Source organism: Camelus bactrianus, chromosome 27 (assembly GCF_048773025.1).
Source record: "Camelus bactrianus isolate YW-2024 breed Bactrian camel chromosome 27, ASM4877302v1, whole genome shotgun sequence".
NCBI classification, from domain to species: domain Eukaryota; kingdom Metazoa; phylum Chordata; class Mammalia; order Artiodactyla; family Camelidae; genus Camelus; species Camelus bactrianus.
The window spans coordinates 26,920,948-26,940,641 of NC_133565.1; the positions used below are offsets into that span (position 1 = coordinate 26,920,948).

The 19,694-nt window shown below is 46.7% G+C and overlaps 1 protein-coding gene across 10 annotated transcripts in view; it reads left to right on the top strand.

Annotated features, from left to right (window-relative positions):
- Nucleotides 1–1,066: 1,066 nt before the first annotated feature.
- SLC28A1 (solute carrier family 28 member 1) overlaps nt 1,067–19,694 on the top strand; it is a 68,298-nt gene continuing 49,670 nt past the window's right edge. For 4 of the 10 annotated variants that reach the window (XM_074354037.1, XM_074354040.1, XM_074354039.1 and 1 more), the window contains exons 1-5: nt 7,062–7,501; nt 8,333–8,444; nt 9,133–9,221; nt 10,509–10,600; nt 14,632–14,815. In XM_074354037.1, the coding sequence (XP_074210138.1) occupies nt 8,349–8,444; nt 9,133–9,221; nt 10,509–10,600; nt 14,632–14,815 (461 nt within the window). In that variant the 5' untranslated portion in view covers nt 7,062–7,501; nt 8,333–8,348. Of the gene's footprint in view, nt 5,091–6,110; nt 7,017–7,052; nt 7,502–8,332; nt 8,445–9,132; nt 9,222–10,508; nt 10,601–14,631; nt 14,816–19,694 lie in introns of those variants that run through there. The other 6 variants (XM_074354035.1, XM_074354036.1, XM_074354043.1 and 3 more) reach the window with 6 other exon arrangements.

Genomic DNA, 19,694 nt, shown 5'->3' on the forward strand with positions numbered 1-19,694 from the left:
GGTGAGCTTAGGAAAAGTCAGACAAACATCAGTTCAAATCCAGCTCTACTGGTCATGTGAACTTGGACTTGTTGCTTACCCTCTCTGATCTGAGATTCCTTATCTTTTTTAAAAATAATTTTACTGATACTTACAGACTGCTTATCATATGTGATAATTATATACCCTGGGTACGTAATAGTGACCAAAACAGACATAGATCCCTCCCTCATGGCGTTTGCAGTCTAGTCAGGGAGACAAACATTGAACAAACACACCAGTAAATGCATAATGGTGAGTATGTAAGTACTAAGTAGTGCTACGAAGCAGAAGAATGGGAGAGAATACCAGGGTGTGGGGCCCAAATTAGACTGAGGGCTGTAGAAGGCAATCCGAGGGTGTGAGACCTGAGCTGAGATCTGAAGGATTTTAGTCTGAGGAAGGGAAAGCAGGAGAGAGTACCAGGCAGAGGAGATGACTAGTGCAAGGATTCTGAGTCATGTTGTATTAGAAGGACAGAATGGAAGCTTGTGTGGATAGTGGACTGTAGTATTGCAAAATGAGGTTCAGAGAGGGGCAAGGCCAGGCCATGGAAGGACATTTCCATTTAGCCCTAGGATCCATTAAGATCAGCTACATTTGGCAATAATAGAGAAGCACTCTAATGACAGTGGTCTTAAGCAAGACAAAGTTATTTCTTCGTCAGGAAGAAGTTTGTAGGCAGTAGGAGATCTGGATGTGGTCGATCTAGGGCTGGCGTGGCAGCTCTGGGATGTTGCTGAAACACGCTCCTCTAGCTGCCTGCTCTGCCCTGCCAGCCCAAGCAGGAGTAGTCATTGATCCCAACTGCAATGTCATGAGTAGAAGAACCAAAATAGTAATACAACTGCCAAACAGCCAAACATCGGAGCGCTAAATCTTCATTATATATAGTAGTCAATAGATAATGTCTAAAGTTGAAAATAAAAAATAGTACCTATATTTTATTTATCTACCTGTCCATCCATCCATCATTCATCTATTTTATTTATACAGGTTACTACCAGAAGTGAAAAAACAAGAACAGCTTGTTTGTAATTGTCTGGAGTGGGGGGTTGGGGGTGGGGCGGGGCTGCTCTCTGGTTTTCCCAGCTCTCGCCTCCCTGAGACAGCTTAGTGCTGAGCTTCCTTTAAGTTTCCTTTGCCAGTCACTTATTTGGACTAGAAAGATCTACAGAAGGTCCCCAGCTCCTTCTGCTTCAGGAACTGCCTATCAGAAATTGGATCATATCCCATTCAACCAGGCAAATTTGAACTCTAATGTTAAATTGCAATGGAGAATGTGAGACTGATGGCCAGACAGGCATACCTATCTTCAGGTGGCTGTAGTTGCATGATTGGAGCTAGCTCTGGGTAGGAATGTTAAGAAAAGTCAGCTGAGTAAATGTGAAGGTCTGATTGGCTTTATTCAACAAGTCATAAATTGAACAGTATTTCACCTAGCAAGTAGAATGGAGCTCTGAGGAGGTGTACAAAGTGGAAGGTTTTTAAAGGCAGGAAGTGGGTGGGACAAGGAAGTCATAAATGAAAGGAAGGATTATTTCAGGCAAGGTCACCTTTCCTTGGGGGAAGTGGGGAATCTATCATGAAGATTATCTCACTGTGTTGATCAGGTAATTACAGATTGATGGGTTAAAGGCCACATTCCTGGGAGTGGCTGGAAGTCTAGTTAAGTCTTGATTTGCAATTCTAGGAACAAGTGACTCCATTTTGGGTGTGTTGTCCTTTTTTAAAAACAAAACAAAACAAAACAAACAAACAAAAAAAAAACGGGCATCCGCTACTGACACCCAGAGGTCCTGGAACCCACGAGGTACTGGTGGAGGCCACTGGTGCCCAGCTCAAATCCCCTTTACTGTGGGCCTAGCTCCCAGGGGCTGTGAGTTAGCTCACATCTACCTCCTGTCTGAAGAACTGCCATGAGTCAAATGGAAACCATCTCACCTGGGAGGCAATGCCCCCCTCCCAAACCCTTCCCCAGTTCTTGACCCATGACTGACTGGCTGGGCCTTGCCTCAAGGTGGGACTAACCTAGGGGACAGTTTGTATTCCAAAATTTCCCTGTGGGATCAGACAAAAGCCAGACTCTAGCTAAGACCACACTCTCACTTTTTACCTTTGCCCTGTTCTGCCTGCCTTACCCCACTTCTGCCCAGAGCACAATCCCCATCACCACCCCAGGTAAATGGTCTGAAAAAGAATCCCCACCTCAGGTGAATAAACCTGCCTAAGACACATCAGGCCTCCTGCTCTGTAGACTGTCACTGATTTGGATCTCACTAGAAGCAGAGAAATTTCACTAGGGCTCTGCTTTTCTAACAGGGCAAAATCTGTGTTCTCGGAGCAATTGGGTTTATGTGGTTATTCAGGTTATGTGGCTGAGTGTCCAGTAAATCAGCCTCTGCAGAATCTGTGCTGGGTCTTACTTAGGAAATTGCTCAGAGACACTCTATCCCTGATTTCATGGAGTCTGACTAGAGAATACAATTCACAGCCATTACAGGGAGCGGTGCGTAGAGTGCGTGCTGAGCATGCACAAGGTCCTGGGTTCAATCCCCAGTGCCTCCATTAAAATAACTAAATAAATAAACTTAATTACCACACCCCCTCAAAAAAACCAAAACAATTCACAGCCATTAGGCCTAAGTGTGGGCCCAGAATCCATTCTGCCTGCCAAGCAGCAGTTGAAGGTGAAAACATGGTGGACACCTGAAACGCCAGCTCAGAGCTCCCAAATACAAACATGTAGCATAGTGGCCCATGGTTCCACCTCAGGCTGTTCAACTTCTCAATAGTTGCTCCATTTAAGGTCCTGACTCCTCCATCACACACCTCCGTGCCGGACAGGTGAAGGGAAATGGTGACCAGCACCTAATTCATTGGGTTATTGTGAAGGTTAACTGAGATCATGCAGTAAAGCTCTTAGCACATACCAAGCTCTCAAGCTCTCATACATAAGATTCTCAGCTGGTGCCACTGTTGTCACCTTCTCTAGGAACTACAGGATCCCTCTCAGGGCCACTCACATGCTGCTCTTCTCCTCCAAGCTGTGAGACCCTGGTGTTTCTCCCAACCTACAAGGTGGGGTGGCTGACAAAGATCTCTACCCGCACCCCTGAAAACTGTCTTTCCAGGTCTCATCCCATAGGGAACAATCGGCACTGCCTCCTGACTCACGAGCTGGCCAACGTTTAGCTCCTGTGCTGGGTCAGGTTCTCCACAGACTCCCACGGTCATGGAACTGAAGGGAATTGGACACAACATCTGGAATAGGAAGCCTGCTTCTACAGGCATAGTGAAACGGAAAGCAGTGTTTCAAAGTGAGTCATGATCATACTTGGCAGGCCCACCCAGGAATAACAGTTGGTACTAACCAGAGGAAAGTCAGGGAGAAGGAGGCTGTGCCTTGCGCTCTATGGCATGATATTACTGGCTGAATTCCATCTGGGTCCTGGGAGGCAAGATATGCCTGGAAAGTTTCCATGTCTAGATGTGACACTCAGAGGTGTCCATTTTTGTTCTTCCTAACAATTGTACTTAATTTGTGATGCCACCACTTGTCGGCGCCTTCGCTACAACACTGCAGATCTGTGGCAGATTCATTTACTGGCTCCTCGCAGGAGGCCTGAAGTCCTCTTCAGGGAAACTTCTGTAAAAATATCTGATTTCTTTCTAAGGCTCAGTGGGTGTCACATCAGACCACTTCCCTGACATGGGGAGAAGATGGAACAACCAAGGAACTATTTTTGTCTATATAAGTAACCAGCTTATCGACTTCAACTCAGTGTCAGGCTCTGGGCCAACAAGGCAATGGAGACCCAAGTTAATAACCCCCACAGCCCCTGCCAATGAATGGCTGGAGAAGGAAAATGGTGCACCTTCAAGAGGAAGAAATAGCCTTTGTTACAAAGCCCACAAAAGCCAGGGATCTCATCCTTGAGTCCGACAAGATGATGTGAATTAAGACCTGCCTTGGTTTGTGGAACATCTTAACCTGGTTTGAACTGAAAAAGGAAACATGTCAGTCTCTCATTATATACAAAACTAGTATGAGGTGGAATGGCAAGAGGGATAGAAGGTAAAGCAGCAGCAACAACCAGGGAAACACACTTCACAAAGCGGCAGCCAGTTAAATATTTGGAAAGACCGATCTCTTAGCTGCTTGGGGAAAATCCCCCTGCCTGGTGGCCGTGGGCCCTCATGGGCATGGGACCAGGCATCCTTACCTTACTAGCTCTTTACTGTTGCTAAGACAGATGAGCCCCAGACCCATTCTTTCATTTTGTATTGGATAATGGCCATTTGTGCCCATCTGTTCCCAATGAACAGAAAGGGTCAAGGGAGGGACCATATCAGGAGATGCTTGGCTAGTGATTACGAGTAAGCTGGGGCAGGGAGCTTTGGCCTTTGGGATACCGGGAGTGTTTCCTTTCCCTGTGAACACTTGGGTTTGCTGTATACTTGCTAGAAGAGCACTCTGCTCTAAGTCTTGGGTGGGCCCATTCCTATGGAAAATGTGTCAGGGTTTCAAGTAGGAGTTGATGTTTTCAACTGTCTAAGCTATGTCTTCAGCTTTTATTTTGCTCTGTGTCATCAGAATTTGTAAATGCTTTCTACTTTTAAATATTTCTACTATGACTATAAAAAGCCCATCTTTCAATGCTCCAAATGAGAAAGGAGACATTGTATTGGATATCCTTTCTGCCAACGGCCCAGGTTTAAGAGAGAAAAGCAAGTTTAGGAAAAAGGAATGACAAGGCCGTGTTCATGGAACTTGACCAGGGAGGAGCCGCTCTTTTTGGCTACTGTTTGAACACATGAATCAGTGTGATGAAAGAGACCTCATCTGTGAAGAGCAGAGAAATGAGTGTGGGCAACACCGTGAGAAGAAAATAAGGGGACTGTTGAACACCCCTTCTGATGAGGTCCGCCTCTTACTGTTCCGAATGTCTCACTCGCCACTTACAAAAATATCCTGTTATATCAGAGCCTGGCAAGGAGATTTTTCTTCTTCTCTGACCAAGGATTCCTCTGAAACAGGAGTGGCTGCAGAGAACTTCAGCCAGAGACAGGTAAGGGGTTGCCTCTGAGGAATGGGACGGGGATGGGAGAGGTGGAGCAGCCTCCTCATTATAAATCCTTCCAAGTGCTGTTTTGTTATGATTGGAAGGGGAATTATATATATATATATATATATATACATATAATCCTTGCCTACCTCTGCCCTGGACCCAGAACCCCGGCCCCGGCTTGGTCTCAGGCCTCACTCTACCACCCCAGTGAGATCATCCCCTCAGGAAGCAGCCACAAGCATCAAGAGACATGCTGAGGTCACACAGCTGGATGGGGCAGACCCCAGCGTCCAGAGGTCCTCCAGCTCTCGTTCTTTCCCTGGGGCTCATCCCAACTACCCAGCCTGTGACTCTTAGCCAAATTCCACCCAAAAAGAGCATCTGACTTCCTCCCAGAATCTCTCTCCAGAATTACTGTTGGCTGTCCCTCCTTGAGGGCAGGAGCAGTGGAGCCACACTGGGCCTCCTGTCCTGGAGGAGGAGAGCAGTGTGTCAGGACAGCCCCGAGATGGGACCGGTGACAGTGATGACACCTGCCAGGTTGGCAGTGCCAGCCTTTCTGTTAAGCACCTCACCTGCATTAGCTCATTTAGTCCCCATCAATATATATTTATGAGGTGGGTACTATTATCCACCCCCACTGCTTTACAGATGAGGAAAACAAGTTAACTTTCAGAGTCAGGACTGAATCTGGACCTTTGGGCTCTAAGCTCAAGGTTCGTTCCAACCCTGTCATTCTAAGATACAGTGCCTATTACATCCTTGTTTTAGAGATCAGGGCACACGAAGCTGTCAAGGCTCTAAGGTCCAGTGTAGGGAACATTTCGAAACAAGTTTGGCTGCTACTGAAAGTTTTGTGCCTCCTGGCTTCTCTCTGAGCCCCAAGAGAAATCAAGAGAGGAAGGGAAAGGAGAGGAGGGAGGAGGAAGGGGGGAAGGGGAGGGGAGAAGGGAAAGAGGGGAGGGGGGAGGGGAGAAGGGAAAGAGGGGAGGGGGGAGGGGAGAAGGGAAAGAGGGGAGGGGCGAGGCTAGAAGAGGGCAGAGGCAGAGAAACAGATACAGTCACATCTGCCCTTCACTGGGAATTCATGAGGTCCCTGCCAGGGCAGCTCCAAGCCCATCCCTGTGGAGGCTACCCATGGCGACAGGTGTCCTGCTCAGGATAAACCAGATGACACCACAGACATTTAGTTTATAATCAAGGCAGCACTTGGGTCCCCAACAGAGTGAGTGGAGCATGGTGTGGATCACCACCCATAAAAGCAAATTGTTGGTATAGTATGAGCCCCCTTTGTATAAAATGAATAACATAAAAGAGTATTCATTTATAAAAAAAAAGTCTGGAGAAAAATTCCACCAGCTCAGTGGTAGTCATCTCTGGAGGGCTCTGATTAGAGGGATTTTTAACTTCCTGTGTTCTATATATTTCCATAATGTTTAAATGTTTAATGATGCATGTGTAATGCTTTGATGATCTGAATGACAGACAAAAAATGTTTTTAAAGAAAGGGAGTTCGCCCACCCTTCATCCATCACGGTCCCTACACTTCCAAAACAACCAGCATGTGTCGATGACTCTGCCTCTGTGTACCAGGAAGTGTTTGTGCATCATAAACGGTTTTGTACTGAGTGTGTTTGATTAATTATTAAAGAAATGTTGTCAATCCCACCAGATAAGTTTAATGTTTAGTTTGAGGACTGAAACATTAAAGAGTTTGTTCCTTGACTTTGCACATTGTTGCTTAAGTGTCAGTTAAAAAAAAAAAAAAGGAACAAGGGCAAACAATGTGATTTTGTTTTGTTTTCAAGACTGCTTAGACTTGAAACACTTTCACTACTTGTGGTGCTTCACTGCTTTCCTTATCTTCACTCTCAGGAAAATATGTTGCTGTTGTAACTACTGATCTAGTGAGAAAAGGGAGACTGGGTAAGATGCCAAATGAGAGATAAAATGCATGATCTAAAAAACTGAGTAGCACTGATGGCAGGTGGAAAAGGAGACCCCAGGAGGGGATGTGGGGAAGATGAGAATAATAAAGGCAGCCTTCCTGGAAGAGGTGGGCCTGTTTGGAAGCAGGGCAGAGTAGAGAGGAGGGCGTCCCAGATGAGGAAGGCAGATTCAGTGATTAGGCAGGAGCTCCGTGGGCCAGGCCTAGAGTGGGCCCACTTGCTCTGGTTTCTCTTTTTCCTGAGAGAGGCTGGGGTCCCCACCCTGGCCGTGGCCCTGGGCTCTAGAGAAGGTGCTAGCAGAGCTGGGTGGAAAGCCCAACCTACTCCAACTCTGGACTCTGCCCAGGGATTTCCATTGAAATGAGAAGACGGGCCAAAGCGTAAGCGGGTTGGATCCAGCCTGTCCCTGTGGGAACACGCGCTTCCGTCTGTCCCTGAGAGGGACTTGCTGACCACAAATATGTGAGTAGGATGAGGAGGCTGCCCCTCTCGGTGCAGCTGTGTGTGTTTGCGTGTGTGCCCACAGGCTCTACCCTCCCTCACATGTCCCCACTCATGTGTGCACCCGTGTGTGCCCCTGGGTATGTGAGCTGAGCCAGGCTGGCATTTGGATATGGTAGGGTGTTCCAGAAGGGGAAGAGAAAGACAGGAAACAGGAGTGTGGAGAAATGGGGTCTTAGAGCTCTTATTTACAGATAAGTTTAGGCGTATGAACTGAGCTTCAGCAAAACAAACAAACAAACAAACAAAAACTATATTGGCTCTTGTCATTGAAAAGTCCAGGGGTAGGATTGGTTTCAGGAATAGTTGGATCCAGGTACTAGAATGATGTCTTCAGGATATTGTTTTTCCATCTTTCAGAGATGGGAGAGTATAATACAATGGAAGTATCACTTAATGGCAATCATTTAACCTGTTGTGGGGAGTGAGGAAAGTGAGGGCCTCTCTTCAGAAAAATGCTTATATCGGGTATATGCATATGCTCTGTGTAATTCCTTCCTTTCCTTCCCTGTGAAGTGGGTGGAACTTGCCCTGTTTCTACCTGGCCTTCCTGATTTACAAGGAAGGACTTGCCTCTCACAGGTTCAGAAGTGAATGCAGGAAAGGGGGCCTTCCTCTCTCACTGGGGCCCCTGGCACATCACCTGAGTTCTGGGATGGTAGAGGCTGTGCCAAGCTGCTGCTCCCTTCTCCCAGCCCCCTTCCTCCCCCCACCTCCTCCCACCACCCCTCCCCTCCCCTGGGTCCTCCCTGGCCTCCCCTTTCAGCTTTGGGCCCTTACTTTGTCTTTTAGCTGGAAGTTCTGGCACATGGAGCAACACACACCAAGACGAAGACAGTCCAACTCTCTCACATCCGTGGCCAGTGGTTTGGAGAACATGGGCGTTGAGCTGTCCGAAAGCCTGGTCTGTCCCCTCCCCCATCCCAGTGTAGCCCTTGTTGGGAGGGGCCTTTGTCCACCATCTTCCTCCCGCTCCCACCTCCTCCTCACGTCTTTGCTTGAACACTTAGGAACCCCAAGCGTGTTGACCTCCTCCGCACAGAGAAGCCCCCTTATTTCACTCATTAAACATTTGCTGTTTACCTACCATGTGCCTGTATAGCCTGCCCTTGTCTGAAAGGTCAGGGAAGGTCTCAACAAGGAAGTGATATTTGAGCTGTGATCTAAAGGATGAGAAGGAGAAACCTCATGGTGAGGACAGGAGATCTCTGGGGACGCCTCAGCCTCTGAGGAGCTGGCAATCTTGGCCTTGCTCTAGAATGACCAGAACACTGGGGCCCTAGGTGACACCCTTTCCCTCCCAACCTCCCCTGAAGCATGAGCGTCCCTCCCTCATGCAGACCATGAGCTCCCCGAGGGCAGGATGTGTCTGGTACAGAGCCCAGCACAGAGTAGGCATTTAATGCATGCTTTTTGGGATTTAGTTAAGTTGCCCTCTGGTTACTTCCTGTGTCCTCCCCCCACCCCAGCCCACTCCTGAGGTGGCTGTGGGCACACTGGTAGCAGTCTGGATCTCTCCCAGCTCCAGGCCCCCAGCTAGTGTTCTCACTTGAGGTGGGAGACACACTCTGGTCACTCTCTGGTGGCTTTAGGAGGAGGACCAGGCCCCTGGCAGTGACCCAAACCCCACAGAAGTTGGAGACAGCGGGAGCAAGACTGGCCTGGAGCCCTCCTCAGGATGGTAGGTGGTCTCTGGAGAGATGTGGGTGAACCTGGGGAGGAGGCCCTCGTGGGGAGCACAGATGGGGATCTGGTCTCTTGTTGGGGAGGGGGCTCCCTGAACCTTTGTTGAAGAAATGGGTAAACATGTTTTAGCCAACAAACAAGTTCTGCTGGCCTCTGCCTCCAACGTGAGCCAGGCAGGAGGTTTCTAAATTGTATTGAAGCAGCCGGAATAAAATCCCATTGGGAATCCTGATTTATACTGTGGGACTGCTCTGGTTGAAGTTGGACAGCACCCCTGAACCAGCCTGGTCCCCTCTGTCCCCGCATCTTCCTTCTACCCCATTCTGGGGCACCTCAGGGAACCCTGAGGCTTAGTTTGAAAACCCCTAGACTGGGCCAGGCCCCTCATTTCACATGGGGAGGCTGAAGCCCGGAGAGGGAGAGGGATGGGCCCAAGTGACACAGGCAAGTTCAAGCCTAGAGCTCAGCCTCCTGACACCCAGGCCTACTGGGGGGTCCCTCCCTGGCCAGTTCCTGAGCTGAAGAGAGCATGAAGGGAGCTGGGGAGGATTCCATCTATCTGCCTTGGGGGGAGATTGGGGAAGAATTCCTCATGCGGGAGGTGGGAGTTAGGGACAGAGAGAGGGGAGAAAGTTTCCTTAAAACAGTGGCTGGTGGCTGAATGAACATGAGTGAGCATCTTTTACAAAATCAGCCTGGGGACCCCAGGGGCTATTCAGGTACCAGCCTTTCCTCCAGGGACAGACAAGCAACCAAATGACCAGGCAGGAATTGGCATTTGCACTGCACCGGGAAGGCAGGGGGCATACATGATGGCTGCCAGTGGGCTGTTCACACTTTCTCTTGCTGGGAGGAGCTACTGACTCAGAGGATAAGTGTCTGGGGTCCCAAGGGAGTAGATGCAGGGCTGGGAGTCTCCCCACCTCACCCCAGGGACAGGTGGAACTGGGACAGGCCGGGGAGGCAGCCATCCTGGTTGTGCGTTTCTTTCTCCTTGTCTCAGTTCATTCCTTTCCGAGCCTGAGACGGGATTATCCCTGGGGTAGTGGTGCTGCTCCAGGCCCAGGCAAAGCTGGTACAGACAGAGGCCAGAAGGAGTGGATGGCCTGAGCTGTTCCTTAGTTTGCTCTGGACTAGGGTTGCCCTTCAGTCCTGTGGGATGTCCCATGTTGCCGTTTTACAGGGGATGTACCTGCGTGGCTTCTACCTGGAGGTGTTGAGGATCCCCACAGGGTGGGAGTCTGGGGGAACCACTTGTGGACCCTGCTGGTCTTCTCCCCAGGAGGAGCCTGCAGCCAGCCCTGAAAGTGAGATGCTTCTACAGGGAGCACACACAGCTGTTTCGGTGGATCTGCAAAGGCCTGCTCTGTACTGGTGAGCTTGGGGCCCAGCCCTACTTGGGACAGCCACCCCCGTCCTAGCCCCCAAGTCCCCACCACTCTGGTTTCAGCCACCTCCATCCTAGCCACCCATGTCCCTGGGCAGGGTCATTGACTTACCCAATAACTCAACAAAGGTTGGTTGAGCACCAGCTCAGGGCCAGCTCTTGTTCCAGAGGCTGGAGCATCAGATTTAAACCAGACCAGATCTTGTTTGCAAGGTACTCTCTGATCAGTAATAGAAAGAGGAACAAGTATTTCCACATAATGCAGAGAGCCATTTGGGAGCATGAAGGAAGGATGTGGGGGTGATCATAGAAGACTTCCAGGAGGAGGTGATATTCAAGTGTCACAGGTTGGGCAGGAGTTAGCCAGGTAGAGGAGAAGCACAATAAGAGTGAGGAGGCATTCCATGCGGAGGAACCACAGGAGCAAAGGTGAAAACCTGCGGGACATGGGCAGGAAGCTGATGAACAATCTAGTGTGGCTAGAGGGTAAAGTTCTAGACCAGGTGTGCCAGAGGATGAGGTTGGAGGGATGTGAAGGGGCCTGGTTTGGGGAGGGGGTTGGGAGCCTTGAATTTTACCCTTAAGGCCAAAGAAAGCCATGGAAAGATTTAAACTGTAAAGTGTCAAGGTCAAATTCACACTGTGGAAACCCGGAAGAGGCAGGCTGGAAAGACGGGGAGGAGATGTTGAGGATGACAGCACATGAGTGAGAAGACAAAGTGGTAAAAGATGGAAGGGGATGGATCTGAGAAATCCCCGGAAGCAGCGCCAGTCAGCCTTGGGAGCTGATCACCTGTGCGGGATGAAGGAGGCCCTGGAATTCAGGATGCCTCAGGGTACTGCCTGGGCCACGGTGTGGGTGCTGCTGCCCTCCAGAGTAGGGAACAGGGGTGGAGGAGGGGGTCTCGGCAGGGAGAGGGATGACAAGTCATCTTGGACAGTGTGTTGTAAGTACTGCTGCCATGCCCTCCAGGAGGAGAGGAGGTTGGTTTCCCAGGAGTGTTTGGAGAATGAATTGAGAGGTGGTTCAAGGACAGAAACCTGGGGACCAGCCACACAGGAGCTGGAGAGGAAGAGGGCCCTGAAACAGCCTGAGAGGAGTGGAGACAGGGGTGGCCACAGGAGACCAGGAGCAGAGTTGGCACCGGAGCCCAGAGAGCCAAGGCTTTCAGGCAGGAGGGAAGATCCGCAGCATCTCTGCAGCTGGGAGCCCAGCGGGACAGGGACTGAGCAGCGTCCGTGGGATTTAGGACCAAGGAGGTCATGATGACTTGGGGCAGAGGTGCGAAAGCTAGACTGGAGAACAGGAGGTGAGGCAGTGTAGACAGTAAGTCTAGACAGCTCTTCCGAGACATTTTTTATGAGAACTGGGCAGGAATATTCATGGAAGGGTGTGGCAGTGTCAAGGAAGAAGGTGCATTTGTGAAGGGAGACCCTTTGATTGTGTTTCTGAGCTGAGGCAGCGAGTTTGTGGGAAGAAGGTGACACGCTAGGAGGCAGAGATGACCGGTGGAGCAAGGTCCCCCTGGGCACGGAGAAGGAGGGCTCCTGGCCCAGGCATAAGGGCGGGTCTTCCTGGTTGGAGGCTGGCCAAGGCTTGTCAGGTGGGAGGTAGTGCAGGGAGGTGGGTGTGGCCGCACGGACCTTCACAGGGGGTCCCGCAGGGGAGAGGACATGGAGACATGGCAGTGGTGGCCCCAATCTTCGTGATGAAATCAAAAGCAGGGTCATCTGCTGAGATGGGGCTGGTTCACAGCTCCCCCCAAGAGATGTCTGACATAGAGAAGCCTTCCTTCGGCAGGATCTGATCAGGGCCTTTCTGTTTCCCTGGCTTCCACCTCCACTCAGACTCAGATTTATTTCTCTTGAAGAAATGAATGACTTCCTTCTAGCAGATAATGGGAATTACCTCCCATATCCTACCTACTTCCACTTTTCTCTTGGCCTTCAGGAACTCAGTCTCCATCCTTAAATCATCCCTTACTTTCTCCATGTTTAGTGATTTTGATTTCCTCCGATTCTGATATTTTTATGGAGTCACGTATTCTATGGTGAGGAGGCCCTTCCTGTACTTCCTGAAAGTAGGCATGGCAGAGAAATGAAGCTAATGTCCTCAGCACTTCGTCGGAGCTGTAGCAATGGCTTCCTCACCTTAGACAGGCTTTCTCCTTGGACACAAAGACAGCACTAGTAGCCAGCTGACATAGAGGGCTTCAGTGTCCCCAATCTCAGAAGAGTGTGCCTCTCTTGCCCATATTTCTGGCCAAGTCCCTGGAGGTCTCTGATGTGCCTAGCTCGGGTCATGTGCCCACCCCTGGGCCTGGGGGATGCTGTGGTCTCCCACCCCTGAAGCATATCAGGCACCACCGGACCACGTGGGCTAGGAATGGGGAGGGGAGCCCCAAAGGAACAGAAAGTCCTGTCACCAGAGTGGTGAACTGATCCTAGAAGGTTAAAAATACTCCCTGAGACATGTTATTCCTGTGTGCTGCCTGGAGGACTTGTCCAAACAGCCTCCTCTCTTGTACGACGTGCCTGAGTCCCCGCTGGCCACAGACAGACCTGGGTTGGAATCCTCCCTGTGTGAGTCACTTCCTTTCTTGTGTCTATATGGGCATCACCATAGTACCCGTGAGACGGTTGTGGCGAGCAATCCTGCCAGTGCTGTAAAGTACTGAGTTCGGCGCCTCTCTCCTGCCAGCTCCCCTGCCAGCTCCCCCTCCCTTGTCCACCCACAGTCCTGTGCCTGCGTCCCGGGCACTGACTGGCAGAGCCTCACCTGTGTGCCTCTAAATGACACCCATACAGGTAGCAATTCCAGCCCACAAGCTTTTATGTGAGAGAAAAGTAACTTTATTTTCCACAACTCAACTTATTTCCCACTTCGATTTCGTCATTTCCACTGAATGATAGGAACTGGATGTCTGGTCAGTTTGGAACATCCCTCTACCCCTTTCCTTAGAAAGAGGCTTATCTGCTACCAATCCTCAGGTGTCTGCCAACCTGTCCATTTCTCCAGTTGGTCCTAGGTTCTCTGCCCCTGCTGGTAGCCATGGAGATACCCCATCTCCATCGTGGGCCTGTTCTAGTTTCCTCTCTGAGCCCCTCACGGAGATCGCTTCTGCTGCTTTCTGCCTGCTGAGGTGTGCAGAATCTCAGGAGATTTCTATGGCTCTGCCTACCCACACACTCCATGGGTGTTCCTCTCCCTGAAATTCTTCTGCCTCCCTAGGGCAGGGCTTCTCTGCTTGCAATGCCACAAACACATCTGGGCTTTTGCCACCTCCCCAGACTCCGAGCCCTTTCCCTTGGGACCCACTGATCTCCTCTAACTAGTGTCCTCCAACTAGTTTGGCTGCAGAACAAGTAAGGGTAGGGATTACGCTTGCTCATAATCTTTCATCCCTCGTTTTTTATCCAAAGGAAAGCCTATAAGTCCTTTCCATTCTTCAAGGGCCAGGGAGAGCTATTTCCCCTCTGCTAGCCACGGTCATATTCCTTTCTGGAGATACAGCACAGACTGGCTTAGCTGCTTGAAGGGGAGAAGGGCAAAGGGGGAAAAGGAAATTCCAGGAAGAAAAATGGTCATTGATTAATACTTCAGAATGGGATGCTGGCTCACACAAGCAACCACTTTCCTGGAGTAACTGACTTATCCATCTTTGTCCTCCACAGTACTTAGCATGGCTCTGGAACATAGTAGGTGCTCCATTGATGCTCAGAGATTCATGCTGTCTTTTCTTGTCCTTACACATCTCCCTCACATTTGGTCAGCACGTTGCAGTTTGAAAAGTCCTCTCACACACATTCTGTCAATTAATTCCATAACAACCCTCTGACATGGTAGAGATGACTTATTTCCAAATGAGGAAACAAGCTCAGAGAGGTTGGGTAACACTTCTCTCTCTGCACTCTGGCTGGAGTAAGGTGGAGCCGGAGGGCAGGACTGCAGGGTCCGGGAGAGGCCAGTGTCGTTATTGATGACCCCTTCTCTGTTTCATCCCCCTCCGACTCCCAGCTTTCGCTGCCTTCCTGCTGATTGCCTGCCTCCTGGATTTCCAGAGGGCCCTGGCACTGTTTGTCCTCACCTGTGTGGTCCTCGTCTTCCTGGCCTACAGCCTGCTGAAGAGGCTGCTGGGGCCAAAGCTGCAGAGATGTGTCAAGCCTCTGGGGCATCCTCGCCTGAACCTCTGGTTTAAGAGGTAAGTGAGCCCCCCAGGTGGGGCATGGGGTTGGGGGCAGGGGGCGGGCACATTGGCTGAGGGCCTCTGAGTCAGCTCCAGGGCTGGGTGAGGAGGGCCTCAGTCCTCGTCCCACCAGAGGGCTCCTGGGCCATGGGGAGCACACCATACTTGCTTGCCTCCTGGGAGCCCCAGGGCAGGTGTTGCTGGGTGGGTGGCTTCAAAAGGCAACTTTGTAGCATCTTTATGGTGTTTTGCCAATTCCTGTCTGGTTACAACAGGTGACTATGACATTTGAGAGCAGGACTCAACAGTTTCCTAAATTCAGAGATCCCAGCCCATTCAAGCAGGGAGGGCCCATATCAGTGCCTCCTATCAGATCACCCGGGGCGTGTGTGAGACATACAGTTGCACAGGGCCACCCCTGGAGTCTGATTCAGCAGTCTGGACTGGGGTCCAGGTGTCAATCATTTTAGCCACCAGGGGATGCTAATGTAGCCAGCCACGTTCAGGATTCCCTGACTTTCAAGCTGAGTTCCACACAGCTCTAGAAACCCTGGAGATGCCATAGGGCAGGTGAGGGAAATTGGAGAGGGGAACATCAGACACCCCGCCTCCCAATCTCCATTTCAAGAAGGCAGCTCTATTTTATCTGTTTTGTAAGCAAGTTTTCAACAAAAAAAAAGTTTCTATGGCTTAAAAATAGTCTGAAGGCCTCCAATCTATTCCAGTATTCTTTTTTTGTTGTTGATGAAGAAACTGGTGCCCAAAGATATCCAATGACTAAGCCAGGCAGGTTCAGGGCACAATGGTGTTTCCCAAAGTAAGATCCACATACCACAGCATGATTTGAGCCAGCCTAAAATTTTTCACTTTATTTCTAAGTAGATTTGTCTTTACATTAGACTTTTCTTTATTAAATTGATTTATAAAAGGATTTATTTTTATAATTATCTTCTATTTATGACAAATCATTGATACTGGTTTTCCATTTGAGGTATTGATGTAAAGTTTCCTTTAAAAAATACATGCAGATAAACTAGACTGTATAAAAACTAAAACTTTTTGATTCAGAGGACACCAACAACAAAGTGAAAAGACAACCAACAGAATGGGAAAAAATTTGCAAATTGTGTAAATGATAAGGGACTTGTATATAGAATTACAGCTCAACAATAAAAAGACAACCAAATTGAAAAATGGAGAAAGGATCTGAATAGACATTTCTCCAAAGATACTCAAATAACCATGAAAAAAGCTCAATATTATAACCATCATGAAAATGCATATCAAAACCGCAATGAGATACCACTTCCCATCCACTAGGATGACTGTCACAAAAAAAGATAGATGACAGCAAGTGTTGGTGAAGACGTGGAAAAATCTGAAACCCTCATACACTGCTGGTAGAAATGTAAGATGGTGCAGATGCTTTAGAAAACAATTAGTCAGTTCCTCAAAACATTATACTTAGAGTTAACTTACAGTAACTAGAGTTACCATATCCAATAATTCCACTCCTAGATATATACCTAAGAGAAATGAAAACATATATCTGTATAAAAACTTACATGCAAATGTTCAAAGTATCATTATTCACAATAGCCAAAGTGGAAATAACCCAAAAGCCTATCAACCATTAAATGGATAAATAAAATCATATATCCATATAATGGAATGTGATTTGGCCATGAAAGGAATGTAGTATTCATAAATGCTACAATAATGATGAAGCTTGAAAACATTAGTTTTAATTTTTTACTGTTCCACTATTTTCTCATTTGTATTGTTTGCTATACTAAGTAAAAGAAGCCAGTCCCAAAGAACCATATATTGTATGATTCCACTTATATGAAAAGTCCAGAATAGGCAAATCTGTAGAGACAGAGAGTGGATTAGTGATTACCTAGGGCTGGAGGGGGATGGGAAGACTGAGGGGTGATGGTAGAGGTACGAGGTTTTTCTTTGGGCTGATGAAAATGTTGACTGTGCTGATGGTTGCAGAACTCTGTGAATATAATAAAAACCATTGAACCATACACTTTAAATGGGCAAATTGTATGGTATGTGAATTTTGTCTCAATAAAACTGTTTTTAAAATACATGCATATGATTTCGGCATCCAAAGTCAGGTCAAGATGGAGTAACAGAGACCAGGTTTATCCTCCCATTTGAAATAACTAAAAAACCAGAACAGATATATGAAACAATAACTCTTAAGACACTGGGCATCAGGCAACAAAGGACAGTGATCCTTGAGAAAGAGGAAACAAATGAGATGAGCCCTGTGATTGCCCCAACTTACTGCATTAAGAGAGTTTCCAGGCCACAGTGCAGGGAAGGGGTACCAAGGTGAGGCCTGCAGATTTCCTGAGTTGAGCAGACTGAGCTTGGCATTCAGGGAAGCCAAAGCAGCTAGAGTTCACAGTGCAGAGTACCAGAAAGGAGAGAGCTGTGCAGAGAGAAAACTCCAGCCATCTTCAGAGGGTCTTCCCTCAGTACGCAACTGAGTTCTGATCAGTGAATGTATGTGAGGGAAATATCCAAGACCTAGAAAAGAACCTCCCAAAAGGATTAGAGGCAACAGTGCCCAGAAATCACACAGGGCCAGGAACAGTGTTTGTTCTCAACAGTCAGAGTGGAAAACCTCGTAATTCACAGGGCATTGTTTAGAATACCAAGAAAGATCTTGGGTCAGTAATAGGGAAAAATTAACCGAAGAATAAACCCTGCTCAGGTTCTGCCTAACAGATCTTGAAAACAAAACATGAAAGAGTCAAACAGAGCATCAGTTAACCACGGAACAACATTAAGTGGACAAACAGATGGGTAACTGAATTTTCCAAAGAAGAAGGAGAGAAAATAATACTCAAAGAAATCATGTCTAAAAAATTCCAAATTTGATGCAAATTATAAACCCAAAGATCCAAGAGCTTCCACAAACCCACAGCACAAGAAACATAAAGAAAATTACACCAAGCCATATCATTTAAAAATTGCTTTTTTAAGCAATAAAGAGAAAATCTTAAAAACAGCTAGAGAAAAAAAGGTACGTTCAGAAGAACAAAGAACAGCAGAGTTCTTCTCAGAAACAATACAAATGAGAAAACAGTGGAACAGTAAAAAATGAAAAGCTAAACAAAAATATGTCAATCTAAAACTCTTTACCAGTGAAATATCCTACAAAAAAAAAAAGGAAAAATTGGAATTTTTCAGACATACAAAAGCTGAAGGAAATCTTCAGACACACGAGAAACAGAGAGGCACTGCAAGAAATGTTAAAGGACATTCTTCAAACAAGGAAAGTGGTACTAGACGGAAACCTAGATCCACACAAAGGAATGAAGATCATTGGAAGGGTAACTGCATGGATAAATAAAATGACTGATTTAGTTATTATTTAAATCTCTTTCAAGTGTAATCAGCTTGTAAGGCAAGAATAATAACAAAGTATTGTGGAGTTTATGTTATATGTAGAAGTAAACAACCATAGCACAAAAGCTGGGAGGGAGGAAATGAAATCATAGTGCTTTTAGATTTTTATACTGCATGTGAAGTGGTATAATATCACTTCAGGGTGGACTGGGATAGGGTAAATATGTTTACGATAAATGCTAAAGCAACCACTAACGTAACACAGCAAAGAGTTATAGCTAACAAGTTAAAAAAAAAAAAAAGGAGAATAATTTAAAAAGTAGTCAATCAGAGAGAAGGTAGAAAAATAAGAAAAGAGGAACAAAAATGGGGCAAATGGAAAATAAATAGCAAGATGGTAGATTTAACCCCTCCCCCATACCAATAATCACATTAAATGTATAGATCAATAACCCTTATGAACAAAGATGCAAAAATTACAAACAAAATTTTAGAAAACCAAATGCAGCAACATATAAAGGGATAATATATCATGATCAAGAAGGGTTTATCCCAGGAATCCAAATTTGGGTTAACATTAAAAAAATCAACCAACATTACACATCATATTAACAGACCAAAAAGAAAAACTATATGATCATGCCTATAGACTCAGAGAAAGCATCTGACAAAATTCAACATCCATTTCTGATCAAAATTCTAAGCAAACTAGGAATAGACTGGAACTTTCTCAATCTGACAAAGGCCAGCTACTAAAAATTTATAGCTAACCTCATCCTTAATTGTGAAAGACTGAGTACTTTTCCATTGAAATCAAGAACAATATAAGAATGTCCATTCTCACCACTTTTATTCAACATTGTCCTGGAGGTAAAAGAAATAAAAGACATGTAGATTAGAAAGGAGGACTTAAAGCTGTCTTTATTCACAGACAACATGATTATCTATATAGAAAATCCTACGGAATCTACATAAAGCTAGTAGAACTAATAAATGAGTTCAGCAAGGTTGAAGGATACAAGATCAACATAAAAAACAATAGTGTTTCAATATACTAACAACAAGCAATCATAAATTAAAATTTAAAAATGTAATTTAGAACAGCATAAAACATGAAATACTGAAGGATAAATCTGACAAAAGTTCTGCAAACCTATACATTGAAAACTACAAAACACTGCTGAGAGAAATTAAAGAAGACCTAAATAAATGGAGCAATATTCAAAATTCAAGTTCATGGATTGAAAGAAGCAGTGTTGATAATATATCAATTCCCCTCAAATTAATCTATAGATTCTAATAGCATCTCAGTCAAAATTATAGCAGACTTTTTGGGTAGAAATTAATAAGATGATTTAGAATTCATATAGAAATGCTAAGAACCCCCCTCCACAACATTGTAAACTGACTATAACTCAGTAAAATAAAATTTTTAAAAAATGCTAAAAACCTAGGATAGCTAAGACAACTTTGAAAAAGATGAACAAAGTTTATGAATTTACACTACCTGTCTTTAAGACTTATT